This window comes from Stigmatopora argus, chromosome 3, assembly GCF_051989625.1.
Source record: "Stigmatopora argus isolate UIUO_Sarg chromosome 3, RoL_Sarg_1.0, whole genome shotgun sequence".
Classification (NCBI taxonomy): Eukaryota; Metazoa; Chordata; class Actinopteri; order Syngnathiformes; family Syngnathidae; genus Stigmatopora; species Stigmatopora argus.
This window is the reverse complement of record NC_135389.1, coordinates 3,917,229-3,944,499: the sequence shown is the minus strand read 5'-3', so window position 1 is coordinate 3,944,499 and position 27,271 is coordinate 3,917,229. Positions and strand designations below refer to the sequence as shown.

Here is a 27,271-nt window from a genome sequence, read left to right as displayed (position 1 = left end):
AATAAATACGGTAGTTCTTATTTTTTTAACCTTTTTAAGGGTTGAGTCATACATAATTCAGGATTAACTCATTAATTATCAAAGGCATATAGCATTGTTGTTTATGATGCTCAACTGCTCAGAACTAAAGGACAAATAAAGAGTCGAAACAAAAACGTTTCATAATGGAAATGGGATTTGAATATTTCTGTGTTCATGTAGCCATAAAACACAATGATCATATATAGTAATTGATTAATTCATTCATTTTCTGAAACGCTTATCCTCACAAGGGTGACAGGGGTGCTGGAGCCTATCCCAGCCAATCGTAGGGCACGAGGAGACAACCATTCACGTTCAAACTAGGGGCAATTTAGAGTGTTCAACCAGCCTACCTTGCATGTTTTTGGAATGTGGGAGGAAACCGGAGTACCCGAAGAAAACCCATGCAAGCCATGCCAAAACATGCAAGGACCGACCTGGGATCGAACCCAGGAACCTAGAACTGTGAGCCCGATGTGCGAACCACCCTGAGCATATTTTAATCCAATTAAAATACTTCACAACAGTGGATCAATCACAGGTTTGATGTAACAAGTATGTACAGTTAATTACTAAATTCCTTCAGAAGAGCAACATGGACTGATTACAGCAGGGGTGTCCATACTATTCCACAAAGGTATGGGCAGGTTTTTCTGTTTCAACTGATCCAGCACAGAGCGTTTAACCAATGAGATTTATTCTGCAGTGACTGAATCAACTTATTACACTTTAAGACACCAGATTGGTGAAAATGTATTCACTTTCTGGTTGGAATGAAAACCTGCGCCCACTTCAGTCCTTGAGGACTGGTTTGGACACCCATGGATTACAGTTGCTTGATGAAAAGTTTGTAGCAGAGTAGAATACAAATGGAATGGTACACGTGTATTGTGCCATGATTTCTGTGTCCACTACAACCTAATTTTTCCTTGCAATCGTTTCATAGTTTATGGAGATGTTATTCCTTTCCTCAGCATACAAATATGGTTGCTCATTGTAAGTGTCAACACAATACATAACCTGCAACTGAAGGAGGAAATTGTATTGAATAAGTGTCTGAATCTCATTGTATATTTTTGCACTTTTAGCTCAACACTAAAAGTTATTTTATAGCGAGGAATTTATGAACGACACTCCTAAATTTAGCAAGAAGAGAATTCCTTTAGGGGTCAAGTGAATGTGGCGGATATGAGGCCTACACTCGTTTTGACTTTACCATCAGTTTACTAAATGAGCCAATTTTTTCCTTGCAAACAAATTGCACATGAATGGGTGATATGCCTGTTCTCAAGAACAAATCAGACACACAGACACTCTCTGAAAGCCTTTAGGATTAGCTATTTCATTGGCTTGTCACCCTGATCCACTATCCAGTTGACCTATTTTGGTCACATCTGGTCATCACATTGCAGGTTGTGCACATCAAAAGAAGTGCTTTAATCTAAGCCAAGTCCTTATAAATTTGATAGTTTTCAATGCAATTATCTTGAGATATTGTTGAGCATGCTTTATTCTCTTGTTGTGCCTCTGTGAGACATACTTTGTAATCCAACCACATGTGCGAGGAGTAAAATGTCCCTTGGAAAAGTCGGCAATGTAACCAAGAATATGGTCTATAATTAGGGAGCTAGCTATGACAAGCTATGCCAGGCACATCTTACTTGGAGCTCCAGCTACCATATGATTACAGCATTTCACTGGTTTGTGCTAAAATGGATATTGCAGTGCAGATTAGAGGCATGCTATATAACATACACTTATGTTGCGCCTACACCCACTTTGATTTTCTTGTCTTTCATCTAAGCCTGTTCATGAAATACAGACGCCCTGGTTTAGAGGCCATAGCCAGAAATGTGCTTTTCTGCACTTTTTTTTATGGAACAAGCAGCAGGTTTTGAGCGTAGCGCAGTCACACAGCGTCACTCACGTGAAGGCGAAAGATGGGAAAAATGGGGGGTACTTCGTCAGAAAAATTCACGTCCGCACTGTTTTCAACTGCATAAGACAACAATATGAAAAAGGTAGTTATGAAAATTAGAAATGTTGTAGGAAAATGAAAGAAAAATGTGATGAAACAATGAATATTTAGTTAAGGAAGGTGCTGGAGCCTATCCCTGCCAACCAGGGGCTACAGGCTGGTGACACCCCAAATTGCGCAGGGCACAGGGGGAAGGACAACCATTCATACTCACAGTCATACCTATGTGCAATTTAGAGTGTTCAGGCAGCCTACCATGCATGCTTTGGGATGTGGTAGGAAACTGGAGTACCCGGAGAAAACCCAAACAAAACTGGGGAGAACATGCAAACTCCCCAGAGTGAGGACAGACCTGGGATTGAACCCACAACCCCAGAATTGTGAAGCCAGCATGCTAAACACTCATCCACCAGGTCGCTGTTCATTGGTTGGACTGTTTTGTTATGGTGTAAAATGTTACATTGTTTTTGTTTTACGGGCATTGGTTGATCTCACATGCTGAATTTTGGATCAGACGGTTGTCAAATCCCATGAGAAAAATCGCAATTAAAGTGGAAATCCACTAAGTGCTGGAGTATAGTAATCAATAATAATATGATCAAGAGAAAACAAAAGGAAGTAGTTTACACTTTCTTCCTTTTCAGTCATTTTCTTTTCCATTCTTACCCCTGTTTATGGCGGCGAGTGGTTAGCGCGTCGGCCTCACAGCTCTAAGGTCCTGAGTTCAAATCCAGGTCACTGTAAATTGCCCTTAGGTATGAGTGTAAGTGTGCATGGTTGTCCATGTCCTTGTGCCCTGCGATCGGCTGGCCACCGATTCAAGGTGTCCCCTGCTTCTGGCCCAGAGTAGTGGGGTAGGTTCCAGCACCCCCCACAAACCTAATGAGGATAAAGCGGTTCAGGAAATGAGATGTAATGAGATGAAATGAGATGTAATGAGATGAAATGAGATGAAATGAGATAAAATGAGATAAAATGAGATGTAATGAGATGAAATGAGATGTAATGAGATTAAATAAGATGAAATGAGATGAGATGAGACCCCTGTTTGTCTTCTTTTTTAACCTCATGCGGGCAGTCCATTTTGCACCATCTCCTTGCGAACAGATGATGTTATGGCCTCATAGTAATGACTCAGTATCAGGCAGACAACCCAGATAAGGTTAACAGTTTCGATCTAAATCCAGATACAGTACATACAGAACATAAAGTAGATTAGCATTATGTAAATATGGTTTACAAGCAAGACAATTGAGTGTGCTGTAGAAACGCATTTCTGTACAGTGTGCACAAACACAGCAATAGCACACAATCATTCCAACCCTGAATGATAACTTGCAGTCTCATAATCTTAAATCCAAAGAGGAACAGATGCATCAATTTAACAAATGTTATTCCAGTCTGATGGCTGCAGCGCTGAACCATGCAACTGTTAATCAATACATTAAACTGACTAGGAACAATTTCCCGTGGCTTTTCCATGCTTTGAGTAAGATTTTTATCATGTAATGCTTAATGCAGGGTTAAATCTGGTCAAAATGTGCTAAATTTTAGTTAAAGGATTTGCATATAATTTATTTTATTTATTTTTAGTGCTCAACAATATACTTGGTTTTATAACTGTGATTGTGAGTGGGATTGGGTGTCTTTTGTTGTGTGTGCCCTACAAATCACTGGTGGTTTGGGGTTTAGTCCGCCTTTCGCCCGAGGTCCCCTCGTGACACTGACAAGGAAGGATAAGTGTTGAAAATGACTGAGGGAAATTTTAACAGAAATGAAGGGAAATTGTTTTTAGATGTTTTTCCCTAAGAACTGTTGCCCCTTCATGTCAATTCTGAGCAGTCTGTACTTCCAAAAAGCTATATTTAGTGTGTCCAGATGTTCTAATGTGAATGTGTGTAGCAAGGTTTGTTTGCCTGCTGCTTTTGGCAGGTCTGTGTGAACAGACTGTATGAATGTAGAGAGATTATGTTTCCACAGCAGGTCCTGCCTTTACCTCTACTAAAGGCAGAAAGCAGGATTTGGATTTGTTTGGGTTAATCTCCATTGTGAGGTTTATATTTGGAAACTGTGTGACTATGAATGTGTGTCCTGCAGTCATCAATTATGATTAAACTAACCATTTCTGATCAAATTATGGACAACTCCATCATTCATCATTACCTTATAGACTACATTTGACTGTCTCTATATATTCAGCAGCAGTGGCTAAGTGCCATGGTACAGGCAGAGACATTCATTTAAAATGGAACTTATTTATTGATTGAATTGTTAATTTGAAGAGGGTTATTAAAAATAAGGCATTATATAATATTTTGTATTTATATAATTTTGCAGTAGTCATACCTTGAGATCGATTTACTCGTATCTCAAATCCACGTTTCCCATAGAAATTAACTAAATACAAGTTAATTCATTCCTATCCTCTAAAAAAAACACCAAAAAACAGGATGTTACAATGGAAAAACATATTTTTATTGGTTGTAATTCACCATCTACTAACAGAGTAACAAATAACTAGTGGTTATGATGTTTAATAATAAAATGAGACATTCAATACAACGCAGAGTTCGCGGATGGGAGAGAGAGAGAGAGAGAGAGAGAGAGAGAGAGAGAGAGAGAGAGAGAGAGAGAGCGAGAGAGACTTGACGGATGCGCTCGTAATGTAACATAAACTTTAAATTTAACTTAAATGAACTTAGATTCCTATACCCACACACTTGAAAAAAAAGTTTTAATCTTATGTTACACTAAATTTAAACCTTCTTGTGCAATAACCAAGGCAAAGAGGTTAATGTATTCCACCGCGGCTTTCGAGGCCATACGTATTGGTGAGCCAGCTCAGTCACGCGTGCACCACCCATGTTTTTCGATTATTTTGTGCTTAATATCAATTGTCATCATATGGCTTTTCTTCGCACTACCCTTCATTTCACCGGCTTGCTTTTTGCTTTAATTCTGCACTGACTAACGCAAAAAGAAAACACGGGAAAAAATGCAACGTTCCGCCCTGTGCTCGTAGAGATTTTAGCACGAGGGAGATGCGCCGAGAAAGACAGTTTGCTGAAATTATACAGAGTCTCTCGCGGCTTGGCCACCTGGCTGTCTCGAATGCTCGTACCTCAAAATTTGTCTCCTATCTCAAGGTAAATATTTGATCGGAATTTTACTCTTATCTCAAATTCCTCATATGTCGGGACACTCGTATGTCAACGTATTACTGTACAATACAAGCCGCCTCGTGGTGTAGAGGTTCACTTGCCTGACTTTGGTTGAGGCAGGCGTGGCCTCGATTCCCGCTGTTGGTGGTGTGATTGGTAGTGTGGATTTGTCTCTCTATATATAATCTACGACTGACTGGTCTGTGGTGTAGTCTGCCTTTTGCCCGAACACAGCTGGGTTAGGCTCTAGCAACCCCTGAAACCCTTTCGAGGATGGGCGGTATGGAAGCTGAATGAATGAAATGCATTACAATACAGTGCTATATGTATAAAAATTGAATACCCCAAATTTTATAACAGCCTCACAGGATAAAGTAGAGAAGTGTAAGTAGAAGTTGAGACTTATTTTAACCGACCCATTTAAAAGAAAAATTCAGTCACTGGACCATTACATAATCTTAATTCCAATATGCTGAGACTATATTTTACTGCGGTATAACAATATCAAATATTCTACAGTTTCTGCACTTGCAAGAGTGATATATTATATAACTATATTTAAAAGTATTGATGTAACTTTTCCTCTTTGTAACTCTTAAAATGACATTCTTTATCTTCTCTTATTTTGAACCTGATTATACTTGAGCAAATCAATACCATTGCAACTTCGATCAACATACTAAACTAGAAAATAATTTTTAAAGTTCCATGGCACTTTTGATTGTTAATTTAACTCCCCCGAATTATCGCCATCCTTTTCTGAAAATATCACCTTTATATTTCCAGATAGTTGATGATTCATTGCTTTGTACATTTTGTGGATAGTTTTATTGTCTATAAAATCTATGAATTTCAAAAATGAGAATGTAGAAAAAGTATAATGGTATGCTTGTTATTTTTCTCATTATGTAATTAATTTACAGCTCTCTTTTGAAGTACAGTTAAAGCGTAAATCGACAATTTAAATGTATTTTACCAAACCTCATAACAATAGTTTAGATAAGGTAATACCAGGTATCAATCAGTACAAGACGTGGAGTGATTTAGAGAGCAAAATAGTATGCTTTGCTTTATTCAGAATTAAAATGTTTCTTAGGCGGCCGAGCGGCTTGAGTGATTAGCGCGTCGGTGTGTGTAGTTTGCATGTTCTCCCCAGGTCTGCGTGGGTTTTCCTCCCACATTCATAAGAGATGATGCTAGGCTGATTGGACACTCTAAATCACCCTTTGTTATGAGTGTGAGAGTGAATGGTTGTCCGTCTCCTCGTGCCCTGTGATTGGTTCGCCACCGATTCAGGGGGTCCCCCTGCGGCCCTAGTGAGGATAAAGCAGATCAGAAAATGAATTAATGAATAAAATGTTTCTTGATGAATTAGCACATTTATAGAAAGAAAGACAACAGAGCAGTTTGGCACAGCTGATTTTTTCTGGACTCCCAAACTTCACTTGTGACAAGATTTAAATATTGTACAGCGATAGACCGTATGACGCAAATTGACCTCTCTGGTATGGGCATCTGGAGCCGGTCCAGTAAGCAATGACCTTGTCAGGAGACGTTTATCAGAAGCTGGAATTCATGTGGCCGTGGTTAGGGACCTTGTGCGACAACTTGACATTAATAGGCTTTTCTCTCAACATGCTTTAAGTCACATACACATAAACTTTAATAGCAAGAATCGTTTCACAATAATATTTGATGTGTGCCCAATTTTTGAATTATTTATACTAAAAATGTATTTTAAAAAACTTTCTATACAATCAACCTTTATATTACAGTCGTACCTCTACTTAAGAAATTGCTTGGTTTCAGAATTTTTTTCGTAACTTGAAAATTTCGTAAGTAGAGTATTTTATATGTAAATTCTCTCATTTGTTCCACGGTCCTCACACAACTACCACCTACTAAACCCTTTAAAATTGGTCAAAGTGTCCCAATTTAGTTTGAAAGATGTGAGCAAACACAAAAATGAGAGAAAATTATAAGGAAATTATTTATTAATGTTTTAAATAAATAAAGCATATGAAAGTGTGTCCTGCACCACTGAAATAGTTCCCTCTGCGGCCGTTATTATGGGAGACGTAATACCCGTGTTTTTCCGCCAGATGGCGGCAAGACCCCGTTCTACCAGGGCCGAAAGCTGTCCATTTTGTACTTAATTTTAGACTTTTACACGTGCCCTGTGTGTGTGTGTGTGTGTGTGTGTGTGTGTGTGTGTGTGTGTGAAAATACCTGACGCATTGAATTTGTATGGTTTTTAATCGCTTAATAAGGGGAATTGCAATCATTAATAAGGGGAGCATTTCGTCAAGGTGGACAGGTATGTAAGAGAGAATCTTGAAACATGCATAGTGGTTGTTGTGAGACAGCCAATTGAATTAAATTGAATGCTTTTATTGTCATTATATGAGATAGAATGAGAGCGATGAAATGAGAGCCCAGTAGAGGGTAGCGATGTTCTAAAGTGATTTACTTTTGGTGGATTTTGTAACTTGGATCTTTTTCATATCTCGAGTCACTCATTTGCATATAAAATATTTCATAACCTGAAAATTTCGTACCTACATGCATAGTAAGTAAGTAGAGGTATGACAACTTTATTTTCTATTTTAATATTACTACCTTATATGTAACATGAATTAGTTTTAAGCCAAATAAAGCTGACAAAACACAGAGTATACACAAATCTACCAAATGTATAGAAGTGATGTATAAAATTTGAGAAAAAGAAGATGCAGTTGCCCCATGTTCCTCAAACATATCAATAGGCATTTATGGAAGAACAGCCACACAAGGAAATGAACTCATCGGAGTGTGTGCCAAGACCACACAATGTCAATGGTGCAACGTACAATCTTTTATTGAGTGCACAGAAAACAGGCCTGGTGGTAACCTGTGGTTATGAGAGACAGGGGCGAGAGGGAGCTCTATACAGTTATTTGTGCGGTGTGAAGGTTAAGAAGACATCTGGACAGGGTGGGCTGCACTGATGTGTTCCATGTTAACCTGATTTTAAACTTCCTCCTTGTTTTCATTGAATGATCAGTTGTGTATTCAATAAAGAATTGTAACTTTGTTAGCTAGACAAGTGTATTGTTTGACTGGCAGTATTCTTTAATAAACAACTTTATTAAAAAAAGAAAAAGGTTTTTTTGTACATTGTGTTCTGTAAAAAAAGGTTTTGAGGTTTATGCAACATAGTCTGTATTTTCCATGGGATGAACTTTGGGCCGTTGCTAAAGCAACATTCACCACACACTGAGAGCGTGACCAGCCAGCTTGCACTTTTTGAAAGTCTCTCCTGATTCCCATTTGCCCTTTGTCACTGTGGTTTTGCCTGCTGTCAGTGTTTTTTTAAGGCTTTAGATTTGTGACTAAAATTATTAAGTTTTAGCTTTTCCATCAAATATACAACTAAATGATAGTCCTCTTCACATTCTTCATGGTAAACCTCGGTCACAGTCTGCAGAAGTTCCCCATCTCGTGGAAGACTTCCTGTGCGTGGTTCCAGTTTTTTGTCCAACTTTACGTCTTTTTGAGTCTATACGTTTTTGCTACCGAAACTCGTAGCTCGTTTTGTGTTTTTGCTGCTTTTCTGTCTTAATGATTTGGTGATTCTTAATGATCCCATTGACTTTGATTTGCTTTGTACTTTGTGCTGTTTGCTTTTGCTTTGTTGTTCTGTGGCCTTTGATGTACTGTCTAACTTATAACTATGCCTTTTCTTGCTACTGTCACAATGAAATTTCACGAATATGGGATGAATAAAGTTATCCAATCCAATCTAATGTACTGTTAGTATATATTTGGATATATGGGGGAGGGTTACTGTATTAGCATGAAAAAATAATAATAATTATAAGAAGAGGAAGAAGTACCGTAGTAAACCCGTGTGTTTGTGGTTTCACAGCTGGAAGCTGTATCAAATGTAGAGCAAATCAATAATTAATAATCTATACTGACTCTGCTGCTGGCATTCCTGAGAACAAAGGGTTTTCTGTCAGTGAAGTAGTGCATACAGTATGTTAGAATGTGTTGGGGCTGGCACACATATTTTGCATTCATGTTTATGTATATTTATTTACAAATTCAATGTGGGTCATGCATTTATGGATCTGATAGTGAGTGTAAAAATGTACAATATTTGGGCTCAAGTTATACCTGTCCATGTGTTCATTTTTTTAAAATGGGGAGGAGGATAGATATTTGAGATTATATGTTAAAATTAAAAGAACGTAAAGATGTTCATGAAATTCAGTCACGAAAAAACAACTGTTAAATTTCGCTTCTTAAATGTTCAGTACGTATTCTCTTTTTACAAAGGCAAAAAGATGTACCACTTTATAAATCATGCTTGTCACACTATGCTTTTCGTAAATTACAGAAAAATGTAACATTTTAAAATACCCAAATATTTCATTTCATACTCAGAAATGCTAATGCTAATCAACAATTCTTGCTTGATCATAATTAAGCAGATGCAACTACATGAGACCTGTCTATTTGCCTAGTGTTTAAACCAGAAACAAATTATATCATCTGACATCAATGTGACGTACAATTTCTTTCCACACTGATTGCTTTGGATTACACAGAACAAACATCAGCTCTGCACATAATCAACATTCATCCCAAAGTAGGCACAAAAGGAATGCATAAAAGCACATAGGGTTGACATGCTTTGTCATACCAGAGCCTATAAGGGATGATGCCCAATGAGCTATTGGGTAAATTTGAAACATGATCAAAATTTACTGAATATGTGAGTAGTAAGGAAAACTGTGCCTTGCAGTACACGGGGCTGTGTTAAAACTATTTTTTGTAGTAGTTATTGATCAATCAATAAGAGATAAGTTTAACACTGGTTTACACATTTACTCATGTACTACCATTGACAACATTAGACATCCGATCTTTGTACAGTGGGATGGATTAGAAGCGATAATTTGTTGTCAACCCACCTTTTTCATATAGATTGGATGTCCTTTGCTTTTAATAGCTGTGAACAATTTCAAATGATAAAAACAATCATTTAAAAATATAATAATTATAAAGGGAATGAGCACTGGTAGTGGTAAAGTAGAATTAGACAAAGGCAGAGCAGAAAATCATGTTCTGTAAGCTAAGGCAGCCTCTAAAGCAGGGGTCACCAAACTACGGCCCGTCAGCACATTTGGCCCGGCCCTCTGAACAATACCAGAGATGCTATCGGATTTATTTCCTATTTGGAAAATAAAAAAATAAATTCAGATTTTTTTTTTCCCCCAAAAAAATCCTAGGCCCCGCCCTGTCAAAGAAAGAACGGAATAATGGCGAAAAAGTTAGGTAAGAGAAAAATTGATTCAGAATGCAGGGTATTTAACCTGGAGTGGACAAACGATTATTTTTTGTTCAATGCAAAGAAAAGGCTGTTTGTCTCATCTGTCAAGAGACGGTGGCGGTATTCAAAGAATACAATCTTCGCCGACACTATGAATCCCGTCACAAAGACAAGTACGATAGCTTGCAAGGCCAAATACGAGCAGACAAACTCAAAGCGAAAAAGTGAACTACTATCTCAGCAGAATACATTTGTACGCCAAGCTCAGCTGAACCAGGCATCCGTTCGGACCAGCTTTCGAGTTGCTAAACTGATAGCAAGCAGCGGTAAGCCTTTCACTGACGGAGAGTTTGTTAAGAAATGTATGGATGCTGTCGCGGAGGAGGTGTGTCCCGAGAAGAAAGATGCATTTAATGCCGTAAGTCTGTCGGCGAGTACAATCACCAGACGCGTTGAAGAAATCGGGAGTAATATATATGCCCAGCTGCAGCAGAAGACGAAATTATTTGACTTTTTTTCATTAGCACTGGATGAAAGCACGGACGTGCAAGACACAGCGCAACTGCTCATTTTTATTCGTGGAGTTAGCGTAAACTTTGAGATATGCGAGGATCTGGCAGCCCTCCAAAGTCTCAAAGGGACTACAACGGGAGAGGATATTTTTGACAAAGTGTGCCAAACCATGGAGAAGTTGGACCTGGACTGGTCAAAGCTAGCTAGCATCACGACTGACGGGGCTCCGAGCATGGTGGGCGAAACTCGCGGTCTAATGGGACGCATGAACCGGGAGTTGGAAAAAAGGGGTCTCACCGCCCCGCTACGAGTCCACTACCTAATTCACCAGCAAGCACTGTGCTGCAAAGTGTTGACGTGAGAGAGATTCTGGTCTGACAACTGAGCTGAACTTTTATCTGTTAAGATTGTGCATGGCACAATAGAAAGTTAATGTTCCATGGCTTTTTTTTCTATGAAGAACCCAGAGAGAGTTATTTAGTTATTATTTATTTCATAAATAGTGTTATTTATTTCCTGTTTTTTCTGTGAAGAACTCAGAGAGGGTTATTTAGTTATTATTTATTTCATTAAGTGTTATTATTTGTTTTCTGACTTTTTTTCTGTAAAGAACCTGGAAAGGGTTATTTGGTTGTGTGGCTTTCTGGAAAACAATAAAAAAAATTAAGCTCCCCTACGATCGTCACACTTTTTCTGTTACAAACTGACACCGGACCCCCATCAGAGAAGGGAAAGGTTATGTGGCCCTCACAGGAAAAAGTTTGGGGACCCCCGCCCTAAAGCCTAAGTTTCCATACATAGAATGAATATAATTACAGAAGATGATGAATTATGAAAAGCAGAGCAAAGAAAGTAGAAAGAGATCAGAAAGTAGTAAAGGACATGTAACACTGAAGGGAAAGAAGCAGTTGGTATGATCATTGCAATAGAGAGAATATTTCGAGGGCTGTTTTTCCTAATACTCTTTTGTAATAGTACATGATTTGGCATTGACAAAAAAAGTCAGACTCAGTCAATATCAGTGGAGTAATTAATCAATTACATGACTTAATGAACGACTTAATGTGTTGATAGAGAAGTAAAGCGTTGTTCAGAAGGATCTCCACTGTGTCTTTGTTCGTCTCAAAAATACCCGATCAGTTGCTATTGTACTGCATATGGATGTCTGGAGAGGCTTCAGAGGTGTGTCAGTATAGGACATGAATGAAGACGGCAAAACAGTGGCAACCTGTGATATATGTATGGTGAATAATAATAATAATAATCGGACATAGGCCCTGTCGTCATCATCAACAACAAAAGCCTAATTGGAATCACACCAAGAAACTGCGTATGACGAAATTGGTAGTGCTTATCCATAAGGTGCGTTTTCTCGGCAAAAGACCCAAATAAGTGATAGTTTCAGACTCGTAATTTGGTATTCTGCTGTTATGGATACATCATATCTTGAGATACGAGATCAATTTTGATATACAAGCATGCAGCAGACACGTGTAATGTCTCTATGAGCACTGAGCGGAGCGTTGTATTTTTTCAGTGTTTTTTTTTCCCCGTTAGTCAGTGCGAATGGCGGAGCAATCGCAAATACGAGAGGAGTATATACTACTTCTCGTTGGCAAGTGGTCTTGCATTATCCAATTCTGAGGACATTTGTGTGCATCATTTTTGGAAAATTTTGAAGGGAATACAAAAGCAAACAACCCTTTGATAGGTTGCATCTGAAAGTCAGGGTGGAGGAGAGCCAAATAGAGCCAACCCGGGAGAAGAAAGGCATCAAAATTAGAATGAAGTTTAGTGCAAGGTTATATTAAACTTATTTTTGAGTTTGTAATTTGTTTTTAGTTAGTTTTAATAAGCCTATATGTTCAACGATTAAGAAAAAAATGTTAAGTAGTATTAACAGGATTTGTATTTTTACCTCCCTCTCTCTCTCTCCCTCTCTCCACCTCATAGGTACAGGAAATGGCGATGTTAAATGGCCTACTGCAGAGGTCAATGCTGTCTCTACAATGGTAGCTCCATCATCAAGGAAAACTGTCCTATCATGGCCACCTCCTTTTCCCTCACTAGGGTAACTAACCTGTTGGTGGAAAGTGCATTTACTAAAGGAAAGAAAACATTTCATGGCTACTTATGAATATAACCAAATCATGTAGTGTAGTTTAGATTGAATATGGGCCTTTTTTAATAGTTTGTTTCTTTTAATTCCTCAGATTAGGATTTGTGTTTCTAAATAAATAAAAAATTAGTTTCTGTGAATAAGGAGTGTGTGGAGTTGGAAGAAAGTGACAAAACGTTGTGAAACAAGTGAGAGATATGGTCCTCCATATCACCCCTTACTCCAGTTCCTGTCTTCACTTCCTTGATGGCTTGGCATGGAGCCTGGTATTCCCCTGTTACTGGCTCCTGGATCAGATCCTAGCCTCATGCGTGGCCACTTCACTTGAGAAGCGACAGCGCTCTCAGGATCCATGCTCCTTCTTAACTTTGTGTGTCCTGATAATGGTGCCTCTTTACTTGCTTCTGCTCCTTGCATCTTTGCCATTTGCACTCCTGGGCTTCATCATCTGGGCTCCGCTGCAGGCCGTCCGTCAACCCTACCTGTACACCTACCACAGGTAAGTGTTCTTTTGGTTGAATAATTTTGATGCCTAGCTATGAATGTGAATGGTTGTTCATTTCCTGACCTGCGATTGGCTGGCAACCAATTCAGGGTGACGCTCGCTTACTGCCCATAGTTGGCGTAGATCATCTGCAGCGCTGCTGTGACTCTTGCGAGGATAAGGATTACAGAAAATGTATGAATGAAATGAATATGCAATGATGCTTTTTCAATTGCAGGATACTCAAAAGGGGTGGCCCGGTGGTGCGAGTGGTTAGCATGTCGGCCTCACAGCTCTGGGGCCCTGGGTTCAAATCGAGGTCATGTCCATCTGTGTGGAGTTTGCATGTTCTCCCCGGGCCTGCGTGGGTTTCCTCCGGGTACTCCTACATTCCAAAAACATGCCTGGTAGGCTGATTGGATGCTCTAAATTGCCCTTGGGTATGGGTGTGAGAGTGCATGGTTGTCTGTCTCCTTGTGCCCTGAGATCGGCTGGCCACCGATTCAGGGTGTCCCCCACCTCTGGCCCGAAGTCATCTGGGATAGTCTCCAGCACCCCACTTGACCCTAATGAGGATAAAGCGGTTCAGAAAATGAGATGAGGATACTCAAAAGCTTGCTTTTTTGGTTCATGCCAATTGACAATGGATTTTCCTGTCTTGTTTAGTCTAGAAAAGCACCAAAGCGAGACTGGCAACGGTTTTGTGAGGGTTAAAGACTGGAGACTTCAAGGCAGGAGCTTCTGCTTCTGCAGCGCCAATGTTTGCCTGCTGCCTGACTCTCTGGCTAGGTTCAACAACCTTTCAGACACCCAGAGGAGAGCAAGGGAAGTTGGCAAAAGAATCAGAAATGGAGCGTGTCGGCCTCAGATTAAAATCTACATTGACTCACCGACCAACACTTCCATCAGGTATAAAAAGAATTCAGGATTGACTATTTATGAAAACATATCTTGGAGCATCTGATATATACTGTTGTATGTTTTTTATTCACTTTGTGTTTCTCCAAACTCAGTGCAACCTCCTTCAGCAGTCTAGCCACGGGTTTGCGCCGCACCTCCTCCTTGGACCAGCGACCAGACCAGACACACATTCTAAATGGCCCAGCAGACAATGAATTGGAACCACTCACCGAGTGTCCCATTCATTCTGTGGGTGCTCCAGACTGTTCAGTTCACCCATCAGCTGAAACATCTAAATGTCCCATGCACTCAGACGCAATGAGCCCAACAGTGGATCACTCAGGTACAAAAAACACAACAGTGGACTGTCCTCTACACTCTGGACCAAGAGACACAACAGTGGAATGCCCCCACCATGTGGATACAGGAGTCACAGCAGTGGAATGCCCCCTCCATTCAGGTGCAAGAGATACTGCAGTGGACTGCCCCCTGCACTCATGTGCAAAGGATATGGCAGTGGGTGGCCCCCTCCACAAACAAGTTGGAGACATGTCAGGGGAATGCCCCCTTCACTCTATTCACAGTAACAACAATCCAAACGGTTCTGTGCACACTTTGGCAGAAACTCCAGAGTGTCCATTGCACTCTACAGGCGCACAGATCTGCCTTGGCAAACATGACTGCCCAGTGCATGGGAAGGACACACAGGCTAAACCCCCCTCTCAGTGTCCACTTCACACCTCAGGTGTTCAAATCAGCATCAGTGCCCCGGAACCAGAACCCCATGATGAGGAGAGAGGTAACCATCAGTCAAGAGAACTGGTAAAAGGAGACATGGGCAGCATGACAGCCTCGAGAGAATCCCTTGCTAGGTACCATGGAAGTGATGGAGTGATCTCTTCAAACAACACACTCTCTCACGTACCTCGCACCTCAATATTTAAGCGCCCTGGTAGAAAGCGCCGACATGGAGATGACACTTTTGACCACGACATTTCTGCATTTTTCCCTGCCAACTTGGATTTCCTTGCACTTCAGGAGGTGTTTGACCATAGTTCAACAACTCGACTGCGGCAGCAATTGCATCGTTACTTTCCCTATGTGCTGAGTGATGTTGGGCGATATGGCTGGAAAGGTTGCCTTTCCAGCTTTAAATTCCTTAACAGTGGCCTGTTGCTAGCAAGTCGCTACCCAATCGTGGATGCACGGTATGAGTGTTACCCCAACGGAAGAGGAGAGGATGCAATGGCAGCCAAAGGAGCCCTCTTTGCCAAGGTAAGAGGCTTATTCCTTTTTAGACACTCTCTGTCCTGTGTAGTGTTTGTAATGTATACTTAATTTGCTGTCTCGTGTTGGCCATCTGCTTTGCTATACATTTAATTTCGTCAATAAGAAATGCCATTATTTTTTAACTAAAGGAACATATCTTGAAGATAGTGTTTCTTCTCATGAAGTCAGAGGGGAGTCCAGTATGATTTATTAATTCACCCTAATGTTATGAATCATGTATCCTTTATTTTGTTTTACTTTCATCATCCAAAAAACATGACATATTCATTTTACATACCGCTTATCCCCACAAGGGTCGCAAGCTATGCTGGAGACTATCCCAGCCAACAATGGGCACCAGGTGGGGGACACTCTGAATTGGTGGCCAGCCAATCACACGCCAGAAGGAGACGAATAACCTTTCATGTTCATACTCATCCCTAGGGGCAAGTTAGTGTGTTCAACCACCCTATCATGCATGTTTTTGGTACGTGGGAGGAAACAAGTGTACCCAGAAAAAAAACACACAAACGTGGGCCGAACATGCCAACTCCACACAGGAAGGTCAGACCCCACCTATCATCAACCCCTCGATTCCACAACTGTGCGGTCGACGCGCTAGCCATTCTCCCACCAGGCTTCAAAAATTATACATACTTTGAAAATTATATTCATTATGGTTCGGTACACATAACTACTGTCAGATTATACAATTTTAGAGTAATTGGACAAGATGATGATTTGGTTATGCTGGTCTGTGTATTCCGAGTACATGTGGTCAAACCTTGACCTAGTTCAAATTTGTTTCATAGTGAAGGTTTGGCTCTTACATCAAATCCTAAATTTGCATTGAAACTAATTGAATTGGCTGCCTCGTGGTGTAGAGGTTCACTCGCCTCCCTGCGGTGCAGGCAGGCCTGGGCTCAATTCCCACTGGTAGCGGTATGATTGGGGGTGCGGATGGTCATTTGTCTCTCTGTGTGCCCTACGGCGGGCTGGTGACCAGTTCAGGTTGTAGTCTGCCTTTTGCCCGAAGACAGCTGGGTTAGGCTCCAGCAACCCCCATAACCCTTTCGAGGGTGGGCGGTATGGAAGATGAATTAATTAATTCATTAATTGTCATTAATCAATTTTAGCCCGCGACCCACTTAAAAAAAATTAAAAATCAACATCTTTATCACCTTAATTTAATTCTGAAAATTATCTAGTGATTTTGTGGCTTCTTAAACCTGTTTCTCTTTTTTAGTCGTGTGTCTGGGCATATCTTAAATTTCCAAGCAGTGGGTGGCTGTTAATAAACAACCGATACAACCTGCAAAGGAAACTAATTTTGACCGCTTGCATCAGCAACTTTGTCCTTTCAGTCATGACGAAGATCTCATGGCCGTAAATGAGAGTGGAAACATACAAAACACAATGAAGGTTTAGTTGATGCTTATTTTACACTTGATGGAGCCAAAAGAACATCATCCTCTGCAATCAACAACGATAAGATTCTGTGGTCCCCCAAACACACGTGCACACTATTGGTCACTTCCATAAATCCTGCATCTGATAATAAGATCTGATAAGCTCTCAACTTGTAGAAAAAGATCTAGAAAAAAAGGAATGATGGGTAAATATTCTGTGAATGTAGTGTGGAGTATAATAATTTCTGTGCCTTTTTCAATTGCATGTTAGTATCCATATTAGATTCTCATTGATTTGGGTGATTTTTTTCCACCATTAATGAAGTTTGGTAATTATACGTCCTAAGTAATGGTCTATTTTGATTAAATATAAAGGCGCAATGCCGTCACAATTTATAAAGCTCTATTATCCATACATTTGGATCCAAGATGGCGGTGCGCACGGGTGCAGCGGCTCTATGCTCTCCAGTTTGGTGTTTTGTTTTCTCAATCTTATCGTTATTTACTAACATCTGCGAAGCAAACTTTTTCTACAGTCGCCAGGATTTAATTACTCTCAGGAGGAGATGTGATATATCCATCACAACAGATTACCAACGGACCTACAATATCCCCGAGGACATATCGAGGCCACCGGGATCTCTGTGGATAGTCAGCCCACTCAGAGTACGACGGAGGCGGCGAAGGGAAAGAAAGCAAAAGCGCGGATGCCGGGCGGGCCTAGCTGCTAAGCTAAGGAAGCAACCACACCGAGCACCGCTTCCGAGTATCTTCTTGACCAACGCCAGATCCATCACCCACAAAATGGACGATTTGGAACTTTAGCTTGCTACCAACAGCTTTGTCAGGAACTGCAACATTATTTTCATCACGGAAACGTGGCTGCACCCGCAAATCCTCGACGCCGCGGTATCGCTAGCTAGCCGGACGCTATTCCGAAATGATCGTCCGAAAGAATTATCAGGGAAAAGCAGGGGGGGACTTTGTGTGTACATACACAATGAATGGTGCAACAGTAGGATCATTAACACTCACTGCTCCCCGGATTTAGAGCTCTTGGCAGTACGGTGCAGGCCCTTCTATCTACCTAGAGAGCTAACGATTGTCATTGTAATGGCTTTTTACATCCCACCGGATGCTAACATTAGCATGGCACTTAGCCTCCTGCAAGCGGCTGTAAACAAACAGCAGCTTGACCACCCCGATGGAGTCTTTATTGTCGCTGGTGACTTCAACAAAGCATGTTTAAAGACTGTTCTGCCTAAGTTTATCCAGTATGTGAAGTTTCACACCAGAGGAGTTAAAACTCTAGACCAGTGGTCCCCAAACTATTCCAGAAAGGGCCGCAGTGGGTGCAGGTTTTCGTTCCAACCGGTAAGAGGAAACCTTTCCACCAATCTGGTATCCTAGAAGTGCAATCAGTGGATTGCAGTCAGGTGCTTCTTTTTTCAGCAGAACCTCATTGGTTAAACTGTTTGTGTTGGATCGGTTAGAACAAAAACCTGCACCCTCAGCGGCCCTCCAGGACCGGTTTGGAGACCTCTGCTCTAGACCATGTTTATTCTAATATCAAACATGCTTATAGAGCCACACCCCTCCCTCACCTTGCTGGATCAGACCATCTCTGCCTGTCCCTCACCCCCGCATACACCCCACTGCGGAGGCTAACAAGGCCACAAATAAAGATAATAAAAACATGGACCGAGGACACCCTTTCTCAGCTGCAGCACTGTTTTTCCCGCACCATTTGGGAACTTTTTGAACACCACAACCTCCAGGACTACACGGACACTGTCCTTTCCTACATCAAAAACTGCACGGACAACGTCACTGTTAATAAACGGATACAGGTTTTTCCTAACCAAAAACCCTGGATGACCAAGGAGACACAGGCACTCATCAAATGGCGTAACACCGCCTTCAGGTCAGGGGACAAGGTACAATACAGCGCTGCCAGAGCAGAGCTGAAGAGAGGCATTAAAAAGGCCAAGGCAGCATATACAAGGAAAATTGAGGAGCACTTCACAGGAAATAACCCAAAGAAGATGTGGCAGGGAATACGACATATTACCAATTACAATGACAATAATGTCTGTTAACGCAGATGCCTCACTAGCAGAGGAACTGAACCGTTTCTTTGCCCGCTTTGAGACTGACAAATCAGATTCATTCTCAACACATCCACCACCACCCTACAGCAGTACACTGGAGCTTCAGGAACATGAAGTGAGACAGGTACTGCAGACTGTGAACACCAGGAAGGCTGCTGGCCCTGACGGAGGACCTGGGAAGGTGCTCAAAGCCTGTGCTGACCAGCTGACTGGGGTTTTCACAAAGATTTTCAATTGTTCCCTGCAACAATCCATCATCCCATCCTGCCTGAAATCTGCCACCATTATCCCTGTCCCTAAAAAGCCAACCATTGACAGCCTGAATGATTATAGGCCTGTTGCATTTACGCCTGTGATCATGAAGTGCTTTGAAAAGTTGGTCGCCCGCCATATCAGGGATACAATCCCTCCCTCAGTTGACCCTCACCAGTTTGGCTATAGAGCAAATAGGTCCACTGAGGACGCCATCGCCGTAGCTCTACACACAGCACTGAGCCACCTGGAGCACCATGGGAACTACGTGAGGATGCTTTTCATTGACTATAGCTCAGCCTTCAACACTATAATACCGGACCTGACAAACTCTCCCACCTTGGACTATCCTCTTCCATCTGCTACTGGATTAAGAACTTCTTAACCAACTGTCCACAAACTGTTAGACTTGGTCCCCACCTCTCCTCCTCCATTACACTGAGCACTGGCTCCCCTCAAGGCTGTGTACTGAGTCCTCTTCTGTACTCCCTGTACACATACGACTGTACACCGACCCGCCAGTCTAACTCCATCATCAAATTTGCCGATGACACCACTGTGGTCGGACTCATCTCAGTGGGGATGAGTCTGCCTACAGAGATGAGGTCAACAAACTGTCTTTGTGGTGTTTGGTGAACAATCTCACACTAAACACCACGAAAACTAAAGAAATAATCCTGGACTTTCGCAAACGCAGCACAGATCTGGCCCCACTCCTCATAAATGGAGTATGCGTAGACAGGGTCCAGTCCTTCAAATTCCTGGGAGTCCACGTCACGGACAAGCTCTCCTGGTCTACCAACACCACGGCAGTGGTGAAGAAGGCCCAGAACCATTTCTTGAGGGTACTCAGGAGGAACAACTTGGACACTAAGCTTCTGGTAACCTTCTAAAGAGCCACTGTGGAGAGCACCCTGGCATACTGCATTACAGTGTGATACGCTGGAGGCACGGCAGCAGACAGAAAGGCCATGCAGAGAGCGATCAACACTGCCCAGAAGATCATCGGCTGCTCTCTGCCCTCACTGGATGACATTGCCAGCCCTCGCTACCTCAGCAGAGCCAGGAACATTGTCAGGGACCAATACCACCCTAGTCACAACCTGTTCCAGCTGCTGCCCTCTGGCAGACGCTACAGGTCTCACCAAGCACGGACAAATAGACTTAAGGACAGTTTTTTCCCACAGCCATCAGGACTCTGAACTTGCGTTAGCACAACGCACAATCCCTTCTGTGCAATAACTTTGGGGTGTGCAATAACATTGTGCAATATCTTAGACTGTGCAATATTTTAGTATTTACCTAGCCGGGATGTGACTTTTTATACTTTTATATTACTATTTATGTTTTTTTTACTGGGAAAACGCACTTTGTGGAGTAGCACCACCAATTTCGTTATACGCAGCTGTGTATGATGACAATAAAGGCTTTTGATTTGATTTGATTTGGGTTGATTAATGCCACTGTCAGAAAGCCCTTAGTCCACGCATAGATGTTATGCTCTGTTCCCAGATTGTGCATATAGAGATTTTTCTTTGATAGTATTTTCATGGTAGTATTGGAAGGTTTCTTTTTCCACTCTCTCTTTAAAATACAGAGTGGAGGGCCACCCAGATGGCAGCATTAGTTGATTTATTTCTCCAATATGTTCACGGTGAGGCTCAAGGGTGGCGGAAGACCACCCTTGATGTAATGAAGACGCTCCCTGACTCACTTCATAATTACAGAGCCCACTGGCATATAATTATTTAGCTCAGCTCCTGCAGTATGATTGGCAACTGGTGCTATGGTGGATGCTTTCAGAAATGTGGGGCACCGCAACAGCACTAGGTGGACAATAGCCATAAAATAAACAAAAAGTTCAAAAACTAAGTACTGTACTTCAGACTGAATGTAGTGTATTTTGTTTTTGTGAACGTATTTTTCTTTGTCAATTCGTTCATTCATTTCCCAATGAGCAGATTTTGGACACCAGTTCATTTTAGACGGCAGTTCATTTTTCATTTTGAGTGACAATTTTAGACCACCTGAAAATAAGGCAGTCATGGTAGCACAGCGCATGGAACATCAAAATGCAATGTGCAATACCACATCACAGTTTTCATTCAACAACATTCAGAATAGTTGAACTTCCTGTTGACCTGTTGTGTCACAAGTTGGAGGAATTTTTTCCATCATTAATCAGCTAGCCCCTTGAATTAACTTGTTAAGAAAGAACGAACATGCACATTCCAGATTCCGCAATTTTGAATAAATGTGACTGTTGATGGATGAAATTGAATGACATGTTAACATTATAGAAAAGCACTCAAGTTATAGACTCAACTTAAAATTGAGTCCCACCACAAAAGCCGCTCAATATTGAAAAGTGATAGTGGTAGTGTTTGTCAATAGTGTAGACCAGGGGTGTCCAAACTATTCCACAAAGGGCCGCAGTGGGTGCGGGTTTTCATTCCAACCCATCAAGATGACACCTTTTCACCAATCGGGTGTCCTACAAGTGCAATCAGTGGATTGCAGTCAGGTGCTTCTTGTTTTCTTCAGAAATCTCATTGGTCAAAATGTCTGTGCTGGATCGGTTGGAACAAAAACCTGCACCCACAGCGGCCCTCGAGGACCGGTTTGGCCATCCCTGGTGTAGACCATGGGTGTTAAAACTTTTTTGCTCCAAGATCAACTTTTCAGATAGTCAACCTCATGCCATCTACCTTTTTTCTAGGCTCTGAGCTCAGCAGTTATGTATGTTGATATAGTTCACAATTTATCAAGATTTATGGGAGTCTGAGGTGTAGAACAGAGGTGGCCAAGTCCGGTCCTCGAGAGCACTTATCCAGTCTGTTTTCCATATCTCCCTCCTCTACCACACACTCATGAGATCTGCCAGTAGTACCTTAGCAATCTACTGGAAGATCACAATGTATATATTGAGCCCCCCTAGTGTAGACCATGTGTCCTAACTGATCCACTGGGGCCGCAGTGGTTGCAGGATTTCAGGATACATTTTCACCAATCCGGTGTCTTAAAAGTCTAAACAGTTCATTGTAGTTAGGTGCTGCATGTTTCAGAAGAAACATCTGTCCGTGTTTGATAAGGTAGAGCAAAAACCTGCACCCACTGCGGCCCTTTGTGTTTGGACACCCCTGGTGTAGATGATGCTATAGTGTCAGGTAACATTAAATGTGCATCATGCGTTATGACAAGATTTGACTTGTTTGTCATGAATGTTATTAAGATGGCTACCACAGCTCTTTCATCAGTTCCACCAATTCAATAGTGGGGAAGGATAGACAGATTCTCATCGACCTTTTTCTCTCCCCCAAATGAGGGCATAACCAACTGACACTTTCTTTGAGATTTACTAGGCACTTATGATCGATTTATTGGGCGATAATGTGTTACACCTACCTTGGCCCTGATCAGCATGCTAAATTCCGAAATGCTTTGCGCTGGCACAAAAATCCACTTATGTACTCCCAAGCATTCTTGAATTTCTGTGTGATCAGTTTTATTGTTCATTAAGAAATTGCAAATACTGTAGGAGGAATCGTGATCCTTCTCTCTTGTTTTTTTTTTGCAGAGATTTTAATACATAGGTCAAATCCAAAATAGGTTCAGTATTGTTCAGTTTCACTTTTTGCAAACTTTCTTCAAGTGTTAAACATACAACTCAATCTCAATGTGGTGGAAGCATCATGTCATACATGGTTTTAGTCCCTGGAAGCACACAGTCATTATCAAAATTTTCTAGTGGATGTGTTCACCTGCATAGCATATGCAGATTAGCAGCATTTGTCTGAATTGTATCTTCTTGAGAGGTAATGGATTGGATAAATGGGAGACATAGAAACTAAGAGAGACACAAAGATTCAATATTAATTAAAATATTTCCCTAAAGAGGGAACCACTGCTCAGTAATTAAAGCTTTTGGGGCTCACAGTTTCTCTCCTCTTCTAATGTAATTATTTCCATACCTGTCAACCTCTGCCGATAGCTGCCCTATAGCTGTACGAGACGTACGGTGTTTGTAAGGTTTTTTGGGGGTTTGTAAGGGGAATCATAATCATTTATAAGGGCAGTTATCGGCAGAGGTTGACAGGTATGTATTTCTACCATATGCATGGATAGAGTAATCTCTCAGATTTTGCAGATAATGTAGACCAGACATGGCCGTGATAATCGAAAAACTGTGAAGTAGAACCGCCCCTATTATTACTACAATACCGCATGTTTTCACACCTATACAAAAATACAAGTACACAAGTACAATTGCCAATACTGTCATTCTTCACATGATCATGACTTCAGTACATTGCATTTTTTTTATATTAAGTATAAAAAAAGTTCATAAAAATGTCAAAGTTCACGCTGAAACTCGCAGGCAAACGACAGTGAATGAAAAAATGGCGAAAGTCAGGGCCCCGCTTCTTCTTCGGCCCTGATTCAGGTGGTACTCAATGCTGAAGAAGAAGTGATATTTCACCGAAAAAGAATGACGCACCAAATAATATAAAAGGCCTACAAGGACGACATGTTGCTTTTTCCTGTTTTTTTGTGAGTGAATTTTGCATCACGCGCATCACCTGTCATCTTTGAAAATGCCTCTTCTTTTTCAGTGCCGAGTTGTGTGACAGTCCCATCTTCTGCCATTTTCTAAGTGGCAAGCGGAAGACAGGGAATTGTCTTCCGCTTGCGAGTTTCAGCGTGAATTTTGACATTTTATTTAAAAAAATTGTTTTTAGACTTAATATATAAAAATAAAAAATAAACTATGTACTGAAGCCGCAAATGCAATTGTGTCATACTAGAGTAGCTGTTTGAGGTCCAAAAGTAAAACACACCTCTCTCTCTGCTTTCTGTCATCACAGACAACAAAAATGATAAAGCTTGTGACAGTAATGAAAGATGAAATCTTGACTGACTCCTTATCTGATGGTACTGTTGACATAATTATAGTTACTGCAGCCCTGAGTGATTGTATTAAAGTTTCATTTGGCTTCTTATGCGTCTGAGTTGTGGTTCATATCACATTTCTTCTCCTATTTGAATACATTGATGACATGTGAAAAGGAATCCAATTATTTCATAACCCAAAGAAAAGATTGGGACTATTCTTTTTCTCATTTCTCATCTCATTTTCTGAACCACATTATCCTCATGAGGGTCGCGGGGTTGCTGGAGCCTATCCCAGCTGACTGGGCCAGCGACGGGGTCACCCTGAATCGGTGGCCAGCCGATCGCAGGGCAAAAGGAGACGGACAACCATGCACACTCACACCCAGACCAAAGGGCAATTTAGAGTGTCCAATCAGCCTACCAGGCATTTGTTTGGAATGTGGGAGGAAACCGGAGTACCACGAGGAAACCCACGCGGGCCCGGGGAGAACATGCAAACTTCCCCGCTTGCCAGTCCCAGCTCCAGATCCCCGCTCACCAGTGCCAGCTTAGGATCCCTGCTCTCCAGTGCCAACTCAGGATCCCCGTTAGCCTGTACCAGTTCCTGCCCCCCATTCTCATGCGCCCGTTCCAGCGCCCCGTTCTCATGCGCCTGTTCCAGCGCCCGGTCTCATGCGCCCGTTCCAGCGCCCCGTTCTCAAGCGCCCCGTTGCTAGACGGCGGCGTCCTGGATGATGGAAGCCCTGACGGGGGCAACTTGGACGAAAGGGGCCCTGACAGCGGCAACGTGGACGGCAGCAATGTGGACGGCGGGGTCCCAGACGGCGGCAACGTGGACAACGCGGGCCCTGACGGCAGCAACATGGACGAAGGGGGCCCTGACCGGCGGCAACGTGAACGACGAGGGCCGTGACAGCGGCCACTTGGACGACGGGGGCCCGGATCCCTGTGACCCATCCTGCTCACACGGCGAGGAGGCCTGCGACCCATCCTTCTGCCAGGGCGAGGCGTGTTTGCTGTTTCCTATTTTGTTTTGTTTATGTGGAACGTCTGGAATCCGTCCCTCGGTTGGGGGGGTTGTATTGGGGATTGGTTTTGGTTTTACTCCTGCTTGCTGCCACTTGTGTGACCCAGGTGTTTCTGATTGTCTGGTCAACTCATGTTTGTCTATTTTAACCCTGTGTGTTTGTCAGTCGAATCGTCTGCGTTTGTCATGCCTATGTCCTGTGATCCTCGTTTCACCATGTCCTCCTCCTGATTCTGTTAGTATTTGATTTAAACGTCTTTCTTATTTTTTGAGAACCCTGCCATGTTTATTAAAGTTTTTGTTAGTGCACTCTACTCCCTGCATATGCCTGCTTCCCTGAGTTTCGGTCCGACCACACTTCACCATCCATGAAACTTGACAACTTGCAGGCATCACATTATAGAACGAAACTACGTTTTTGCTGTAACATCTAACATATTGTCTTACATCTTTAAACTTGTAATGGCTTTCCATGTTACGTGATCTAAATAAAACTTCTTCATCTGTACTTATGAATAGACGTGAAACACTGTCAGCAAACACAATTGACTTTTATACAACTGAACATTGGCCCTAAAGTTCACACAATAAAACAAACAAATATTCACGCTCACACACAATACCTTAAGACAATTTAGAGTGCTAAATCAGCCTACCATGCATGTTTTTGGGATGTGGGAGCAAACCGCAGTACCTGGAGAAAGCCCAAGTATACCCGGGGAGAATATGCAAACTCCATACAGGAAGGTACCAACCAGGGATTGAATCCTCAATCTCAGAACTATGAGGCAGACGTGCTACCTACTCGTCCACCGTGCCACATCTGATAACCAATCAATTCTAATTACAGCTTATCACAGCTTTGAGGAGGAGTTAAGAGGACAGACACTTTTGTGAATAAGCTTAAACACAGTGATAGAACAGCAATGAAAAAATATGTATGATTAGTATACATAATTATATGAATATATATTTCTACAGCTTCAATAATATACTACACTTGGCTTTTCTATTACCAGAATTATTTAGTAATTCTCACAATTGGCTAATGTCAATTAAAGGGCTCTTTTTGTTCACATATTGTCATATTTGTATTTCCAGGTTCACGTGGGCACCAACCACCGAGAGCAAAGGATTGTGGGCTACCTTACAAATACCCACCTCCATGCAATAGAAGGTACAATTATTGAATTGAATTGAATGCTTTTATTGTCATTATACGAGTATAATGGGTTTTAAAGCCTCGCCACGAAGTGCACACTCACGAACAAACAGACAAATAATAACAATAACTAATAAATAAATTATCAAAAAATAGTAATAAATAATGAATAAATAAGTATAGTCAACACAATTAGTCGACAACATAAAAAAGTAGGGAAGTGCACAAATAACAACAACAATACTATGTGTTACAGCTGTTAAAACATTTCTCACTGGCTCTAATACAGCTGAACTTCACTCTGTATTACTGTCTCCCATTCATAATCCATACCTGACACCCTGAATCGGTGGCCAGCCAATGACAGCACACGAGGAGACGGACAACCATGCACACTTACACCGATACCAATACCGGTGCCTGGAAAATATAAATTTTTGTGTCAGAAATTTTAATTCAGGCCGCAGAAAATAAATAGATTTACATTTTCGGGGCAAAAAACAATAATTGAAAATTCTCATCTCATTTCATTTTCTGAACTGCTTTATCCTCATTAGGGTTGTGGGGGTGCTGGAGCCTATCCCAGCTGACGCCGGGCCAGAGGCGGGGGACACCCTGAATCGGTGACCAGCCGATCGCAGATTTGAACCAAGGA

The 27,271-nt window shown here is 41.6% G+C and overlaps 1 protein-coding gene across 2 annotated transcripts in view; it reads left to right on the top strand.

Moving 5' to 3' along the window:
- smpd3 (sphingomyelin phosphodiesterase 3) overlaps positions 1–27,271 on the top strand; it is a 54,377-nt gene that overhangs the window by 4,778 nt on the left and 22,328 nt on the right. For both annotated transcript variants that reach the window (XM_077596158.1, XM_077596157.1), the window contains 4 exons: positions 12,944–13,608; positions 14,260–14,502; positions 14,607–15,768; positions 26,556–26,631. In XM_077596158.1, the coding sequence (XP_077452284.1) occupies positions 13,307–13,608; positions 14,260–14,502; positions 14,607–15,768; positions 26,556–26,631 (1,783 nt within the window). In that variant the 5' untranslated portion in view covers positions 12,944–13,306. The remainder of the gene's footprint in view (positions 1–12,943; positions 13,609–14,259; positions 14,503–14,606; positions 15,769–26,555; positions 26,632–27,271) is intronic.